Source organism: Chiloscyllium plagiosum, unplaced genomic scaffold (assembly GCF_037043375.1).
Source record: "Chiloscyllium plagiosum isolate Xiang-an unplaced genomic scaffold, Cpla_swu_hap1 HiC_scaffold_33, whole genome shotgun sequence".
NCBI classification, from domain to species: domain Eukaryota; kingdom Metazoa; phylum Chordata; class Chondrichthyes; order Orectolobiformes; family Hemiscylliidae; genus Chiloscyllium; species Chiloscyllium plagiosum.
In genome coordinates this window covers 29,929,858-29,938,088 of record NW_028270171.1, presented here as the reverse complement: position 1 = coordinate 29,938,088, position 8,231 = coordinate 29,929,858, and the positions used below count along the sequence as shown (strand labels likewise).

The 8,231-nt window shown below is 57.6% G+C and overlaps 1 protein-coding gene across 2 annotated transcripts in view; it reads right to left on the bottom strand.

Annotated features, from left to right (window-relative positions):
* Window positions 1-7,444: 7,444 nt before the first annotated feature.
* The window catches only part of LOC122541985 (extracellular serine/threonine protein kinase FAM20C), an 80,482-nt gene continuing 79,695 nt past the window's right edge, over window positions 7,445-8,231 (bottom strand). For both annotated transcript variants that reach the window (XM_087978124.1, XM_087978125.1), the window contains one exon: window positions 7,445-8,195. In XM_087978124.1, coding sequence (XP_087834250.1) covers window positions 7,955-8,195 — 241 coding nt within the window. In that variant the 3' untranslated portion in view covers window positions 7,445-7,954. The remainder of the gene's footprint in view (window positions 8,196-8,231) is intronic.

Here is an 8,231-nt window from a genome sequence, read left to right as displayed (position 1 = left end):
TCTCAGGAGTGAATTAAGGGGAAAAAACACAGTTCCTATTTTTAACAGACAGAAACTGCGTGCGGTGCTATTTAGTTTCCAACTCTGCTGGATCTATCTTTAGAATTTTATTTGTCTTGTTATTACCCCCGCCCGATTGCTACACCTTTCACCTTTCCTGGTTTTTACCCTATCACGGAGCTCTCTCCTGTTCCCACACCTTTCACTGCCATTGTTACTCCATGCCCCACACCCTGGAGCTGTTTCCCCATTTTCCCCAGTTTTGGCAAGAGACTGTCGTCACCCTGAAACGTGAAACTTGTTTTCCTGTCTCTCACAATCTGCTGCGTTTTCCCAATGTTTTTCACATTCCCTGGTACTATATGAAAAACGATTGGCTGATCGCTTGGGGAAAGGGCTGGGAGGTTAAGGAGAGTGTTAAAGAAAAAAAGAGAAAGAGAGATAGAGAGAGAGAGAGAGAGAGAGAGTGATGCACAGATTTAGGGAGGGAACTGGAGTGCTTCAGGCTAATGCAGCTGAAAGCATGGCCAGCACTGGGGGAGCTTTGGAAATCAGGAAATACCAAAAGAAAGGATATTGGAACACAGACTGACCACCAGTGGCTGGGCACTGGGACACAGACTGACCAACAGAGACTGGGCACTGGGACACAGACTGACCACCAGTGACTGGGCACTGGGACAAACACTGATCACCAGTGACTGGGCACTGGGACAAACACTGACCACCAGTGACTGGCCACTTGGGCACAGACTGACCACCAGTGACTTGGCACTGGGACACAGACTGACCACCAGTGACTGGGCACTGGGACACAGACTGACCAACAGAGACTGGGCACTGGGACACAGACTGACCACCAGTAATTGGGCACTGGGACGCAGACTGACTACCAGAGACTGGGCACTGGGACACAGACTGACCACCAGTGACTGGGTGCTGGGACACAGACTGACCACCAGTGACTGGGAGCTCGGGCAGAGACTGACCACCAGTGACTGGGCACTGGGACACACAAGCCACCAGTGACTGGGCACTGGGACACAGACTGACCAACAGAGACTGGGCACTGGGACACACACTGACCACCAGTAACTGGGCACTGGGACACACAGACCACCAGTGACTGGGCACTGAGACACACACTGACCACCAGTAACTGGGCACTGGGACACACAGACCACCAGTGACTGGGCACTGGGACACACACAGACCACCAGTGACTGGGCACTGGGACACACACAGACCACCAGTGACTGGGCACTGGGACACACAGACCACCAGTGACTGGGCACTGGGACACACAGACCACCAGTGACTGGGCACTATGACACACACAGACCACCAGTGACTGGGCACTGGGACACACACAGACCACCAGTAACTGGGCACTGGGACACACAGACCACCAGTGACTGGGCACTGAGACACACACTGACCACCAGTAACTGGGCACTGGGACACACAGACCACCAGTGACTGGGCACTGGGACACACACAGACCACCAGTGACTGGGCACTGGGACACACACAGACCACCAGTGACTGGGCACTGGGACACACAGACCACCAGTGACTGGGCACTGGGACACACACAGACCACCAGTGACTGGGCACTGGGACACACAGACCACCAGTGACTGGGCACTGGGACACACAGACCACCAGTGACTGGGCACTGGGACACACACAGACCACCAGTGACTGGGTACTGGGTGCTGGGACATAGACTGACTACATATGGGACACAGTCTGATGAACTACAGGCTGAAGTCAGTTTTGACTTTGCTACCACCTTGTGGACTGACAGCATACTGCCTGAAGGAGCTGTCACTGGGGCTGGGAACCCACCCAGTTCCCTTTCTCCAGCTCTGAACGAGCAGAAATATTTCTAAAATGGTGGAAGGAAACATGTCTGCAGTTTGTGTCACTCTTTCAGGGTCTCAGAGGCGATTTACCAGGATATGGCCTGGACCAGAGAGTTTTAGTTATGAAGCAAGATTGGTGTTGTTTCCCATGGAGCAGAGGAAATTGAAAGGGTCCAGATTGAGTTGTCGAAATTATGAGGAGCATAGGCGAGGGGAAAGAAAGAAACATTACCCCTTAATTAGATTAGATTAATTACAGAGTGGAAACAGGCCCTTCGGCCCAACAAGTCCACACCGACCCGCCGAAGCGTAACCCACCCATACCCCTACATTTACCCCTTACCTAACACTACGGGCAATTTAGCATGGCCAATTCACCTGACCTACACATCTTTGGACTGTGGGAGGAAACCGGAGCACCCGGAGGAAACCCACGCAGACACGGGGAGAATGTGCAAACTCCACACAGTCAGTCGCCTGAGGCGGGAATTGAACCCGGGTCTCTGGCGCTGTGAGGCAGCAGTGCTAACCACTGTGCCATCGTGCCACATAGTGGGAGGGGAATAACCAGGATTTTAGATTTAAGGGAAGGCGCAGAAGGTTGAGAGGAGATGTGAGGAAATCTTTTTCACCCAGAGGTTGGGTTGGAATCTGAAACACAGTGCCTGTGACAATGATAAAAGTGGAACCCCCCAGAACTTTTAAGAAGTATTTAGATGTGCACTGTGAGGCTGAGGCATATCAGGCAATGGGCCAAGTGCTGGCTAGTAGGGTGAGGGCCTGAGGGAGCTGGTTGTTTCTGACCAGTAACTACAAAATGGACTGAAGGGCATTTTATGTACTGTCCATCTCTGAGTCTATTCTCCCACACAGGAAACAGCTTTATAACATGCACATGGCCAAGATCCCCGAGAATCTGATAATGTTCCATTTCATCTCTAACTCTTCTAAATTACATATCACTTCAGAAGAATACAACAGTTTGTCCTGACAATGCAGCACTCCTACCACACTGACCCCCGACAGTGCAGCACTCCCTCAGTACTGACCCTCCCACAGTGCGGCACTCCCTCAGCACTGACCCTCTGACAGTGCAGCGCTCCCTCAGCACTGACCCCCGACAGTGCAGCACTCCCTCAGCACTGACCCTCCGACAGTGCAGCACTCCCTCAGCACTGACGCTCCGACAGTGCAGCACTCCCTCAGCACTGACCCCCCGACAGTGCGGCACTCCCTCAGCACTGACCCCCGACAGTGCAGCACTCCCTCAGCACTGACCCTCCCACAGTGCAGCACTCCCTCAGCACTGACCCCCGACAGTGCAGCACTCCCTCAGCACTGACCCCCGACAGTAAAACACTCCCTCAGCACTGACCCTCCGACAGTGCAGCACTCCCTCAGCACTGACCCTCTGACAGTGCAGCACTCCCTCAGCACTGACCCCCGACAGTGCAGCACTCCCTCAGCACTGACCCTCCAACAGTGCAGCACTCCCTCAGCACTGACCCTGTGACAGTGCGGCACTCCCTCAGCACTGACCCCCGACAGTGCTGCACTCCCTCAGCACTGACCCTCTGACAGTGCAGTGCTCCCTCAGCACTGACCCTCTGACAATGCAGCTCATCACTCAGCACTGACCCTCCGACAGTGCAGCACTCCCTCAGCACTGACCCCCTGACAGTGCAGCACTCCCTCAGCACTGACCCTCCCACAGTGTGGCACTCCCTCAGCACTGACCCTCTGACAGTGCAGCGCTCCCTCAGTACTGACCCTCTGACAGTGCAGCACTCCCTCAGTACTGACCCTCTGACAGTGCAGCACTCCCACAGCACTGACCCTCCGACAGTGCAGCACTCGCTCAGTACTGACCCTCCCACAGTGCGGCACTCCCTCAGCACTGACCCTCTGACAGTGCAGCACTCCCTCAGCACTGACCCTCCGACAGTGCAGCACTCCCTCAGTACTGACCCTCTGACAGTGCAGCACTCCCTCAGCACTGACCCCTGACAGTGCAGCACTCCCTCAGCACTGACCCTGTGACAGTGCAGCTCATCACTCAGCACTGACCCCCGACAGTGCAGCACTCCTGCAGCACTGACCCCCCGACAGTGCGGCACGCCCTCAGCACTGACCCCCGACAGTGCAGCACTCCCTCAGCACTGACCCTCCAACAGTGCAGAACTCCCTCGGCACTGACCCCCGACAGTGCAGCACTCCCTCAGCACTGACCCTCCGACAGTGCAGCACTCCCTAAGCACTGACCCTCCGACAGTGCAGCACTCCCTCAGCACTGACCCCCGACAGTGCAGCACTCCCTCAGCACTGACCCCCCGACAGTGCGGCACTCCCTCAGCACTGACCCCCGACAGTGCAGCACTCCCTCAGCACTGACCCTCCCACAGTGCGGCACTCCCTCAGCACTGACCCCCGACAGTGCAGCACTCCCTCAGCACTGACCCCCGACAGTACAACACTCCCTCAGCACTGACCCTCCGACAGTGCGGCACTCCCTCAGCACTGACCCTCTGACAGTGCAGCACTCCCTCAGCACTGACCCCCGACAGTGCAGCACTCCCTCAGCACTGACCCCCGACAGTGCAGCACTCCCTCAGCACTGACCCTCCGACAGTGCAGCACTCCCTCAGCACTGACCCTGCGACAGTGCGGCACTCCCTCAGCACTGACCCTCTGACAGTGCTGCACTCCCTCAGCACTGACCCCCGACAGTGCAGCACTCCCTCAGCACTGACCCTGTGACAGTGCAGCTCATCACTCAGCACTGACCCCCGACAGTGCAGCACTCCTGCAGCACAGACCCCCCGACAGTGCGGCACTCCCTCAGCACTGACCCCCGACAGTGCAGCACTCCCTCAGCACTGACCCTCCCACAGTGCAGCACTCCCTCAGCACTGACCCCCGACAGTGCAGCACTCCCTCAGCACTGACCCCCGACAGTACAACACTCCCTCAGCACTGACCCTCCGACAGTGCGGCACTCCCTCAGCACTGACCCCCGACAGTGCAGCACTCCCTCAGCACTGACCCCCGACAGTGCAGCACCCCCTTAGCACTGACCCTCCGACAGTGCAGCACTCCCTCAGCACTGACCCTGTGACAGTGCGGCACTCCCTCAGCACTGACCCCCGACAGTGCGGCACTCCCTCAGCACTGACCCCCGACAGTGCAGCACTCCCTCAGCACTGACCCTCCGACAGTGCAGCACTCCCTCAGCACTGACCCTGTGACAGTGCAGCTCATCACTCAGCACTGACCCACCGACAGTGCTACACTCCGTCAGCACTGACCCTCTGACAATGCGACACTCCCTCAGCACTGACCCACTGACAGTGCAGCATTTCATCAGTACTGACCCTCCAACAGTGCAGCCCTCCCACAGCACTGACCCTCCGACAGTGCAGCACTCCCTCAGCACTGACCCTCCGACAGTGCAGCACTCCCACAGCACTGACCCTCTGACAATGCAGCTCATCACTCAGCACTGACCCTCCCACAGTGCGGCACTCCCTCAGCACTGACCCTCTGACAGCGCAGCGCTCCCTCAGTACTGACCCTCTGACAGTGCAGCACTCCCTCAGTAGTGACCCTCTGACAGTGCAGCACTCCCTCAGTACTGACCCTCTGACAGTGCAGCACTCCCACAGCACTGACCCTCCGACAGTGCAGCACTCCCTCAGTACTGACCCTCCCACAGTGCGGCACTCCCTCAGCACTGACCCTCTGACAGTGCAGCGCTCCCTCAGCACTGACCCTCCGACAGTGCAGCACTCCCTCAGTACTGACCCTCTGACAGTGCAGCACTCCCTCAGTACTGACCCTCTGACAGTGCAGCACTCCCACAGCACTGACCCTCCGACAGTGCAGCACTCCCTCAGTACTGAGCCTCCCACAGTGCAGCACTCCCTCAGCACTGACCCCCGACAGTGCAGCACTCCCTTAGCACTGACCCTCCAACAGTGCGGCACTCCCTCAGCACTGACCCTCCAACAGTGCAGAACTCCCTCAGCACTGACCCCCGACAGTGCAGCACTCCCTCAGCACTGACCCTCTGACAGTGCAGCACTCCCTCAGCACTGACCCTCCGACAGTGCAGCACTCCCTCAGCACTGACCCCCGACAGTGCAGCACTCCCTCAGCACTGACCCCCCGACAGTGCAGAACTCCCTCAGCACTGACCCCCGACAGTGCAGCACTCCCTCAGCACTGACCCTCCGACAGTGCAGCACTCCCTCAGCACTGACCCCCGACAGTGCAGCACTCCCTCAGCACTGACCCCCGACAGTACAACACTCCCTCAGCACTGACCCTCCGACAGTGCGGCACTCCCTCAGCACTGACCCTCTGACAGTGCAGCACTCCCTCAGCACTGACCCCCGACAGTGCAGCACTCCCTCAGCACTGACCCCCGACAGTGCAGCCCTCCCACAGCACTGACCCTCTGACAGTGCAGCTCTCCCTCAGTACTGACCCACCGACAGTGCTACACCCCCTCAGCACTGACCCTCTGACAGTGCGGCACTCCCTCAGCACTAACCCTCTGACAGTGCAGCACTCCACCAGCACTGACCCTCTGACAGTGCAGCACTCCCCCAGTACTGACCCTCTGGCAGTGCAACAGGCCATCAATACTGACCCACCGACAATGCAATACTCCCTCAGCACTGATCCCCTGACAGTACAACACTCCCTCAGCACTGACCCTCCGACAGTGCAGCACTCCCTCAGCACTGACCCTCCCAAGTGCAGCACTCCCTCAGCACTGACCCTCTGATAGTGCAGCACTCCCCCAGCACTGACCCTCCCACAGTGCAGCACATCCCCAGCACTGATCCCCTGACAGTACAGTGCTCCCTCAGCACTGACCTTCTGACAGTGCAGCACTCCCTCAGTACTGACCCTCTGACAGTGCAGCACTCCCTCAGCACTGACCCTCCGACAGTGCAGCACTCCCTCAGCACTGACCCTCCCACAGTGCAGCACTCCCTCAGCACTGACCCTCCAACAGTGCAGCACTCCCTCAGCACTGACCCTCCAACAGTGCAGCACGCCCTCAGTACTGACCCTCTGATAGTGTGGCACTCCCTCAGCACTGACCCTCTGACAGTGCATCACACCCCCAGCACTGACCCTCTGACAGTGCAGCACTCCCTCAGCACTGACCCTCTGACAGTGCAGTGCTCCCCCAGCACTGACCCTCTGACAGTGCAGCACATCCCCAACACTGATCCCCTGACAGTACAGTGCTCCCTCAGCACTGACCCTCTGATAGAGCAGCACTCCCTCAGCACTGACTCTCTGACAGTGCAGCACGCCCTCAATACTGACCCTTCGACAGTGCAGTACGACCTCAGCACTGACCCTCCGACAGCGCCCACTCCCTCAGCACTGACCTTCTGACAGTGCAGCCTGTGAAGGGACAGGAGATGACAGAGGCACTGAATTTGTCGAAGAACAGGCTGTTGGGTATACTGGTGGCAGGGGCAGGTACAGTTGGGACAGTGTGCTCTGTGATCTGAGACTCCCAGATGCTTGTAAGAAAATAACAACTGAGGCAGTAACAAAAACCAGTTTTTATTTCGAGTTCAAAGGTGATGTTGGTCCCAGAATCCAGAGATTGTACTGCGTGTCCATCCCGCCTTTGATCTGAGTGTTCAGTGTAGGTGTGGACAGTCGGATGGGGAACACTGATGGAGCATGGTCACATAATGTGGCAGGTTGTTGCAAACGAGTCTGGGGGAGGGGGCCAGAGTCTGAGGGGGAGTGACCGAAATAGATGGGTCGAGGGGGGGGGTGTAAAGTGAGATGTGGGAGACAGGGACAGGGAGTACTGGAAAAAGGGTCAGTGAGTGACAGGAATGAAGTGTGGCAATGGAATGTTTAGGAGGCAGGGATTACTGAAAAGGGGATTGGAAATGTGGGGTCAGGGTGTATTGGTGTGGAGGGGATGGTGTGTTGAATGACCCAGTGTGTGAGGTGCAGGGCATTATTAATTGTGTGTCTGAGCTCTGGTTCACACGAGGAAGACAGAAAGCCCTTTCCCTGTCCCGATGAGCACTGCCCTCACCCTGTTACTGACGGACCCGCTGTGCTCCCAGGTCATTGCGCAGGACTGTGTGTCCACCGTGCTGCTGGATACAGTCTCTGATGGTTTGCAGGATGGTGTCCAGCCTGCGGTTCAGGGCAGTCAGGTGAGGTTCACTCAGGATCGGCGTGAGGCTGTCGCTCAGCAGAGACTCCCACATCACGTCACTCAGCTTGTAGTGGTCAGTGGCTAGGAGCTGCAGCCGGAGAAATGTCCCTCTGCGGATCCTGACAGACAACGTCAAAGATTAAACTCAGGGAGAG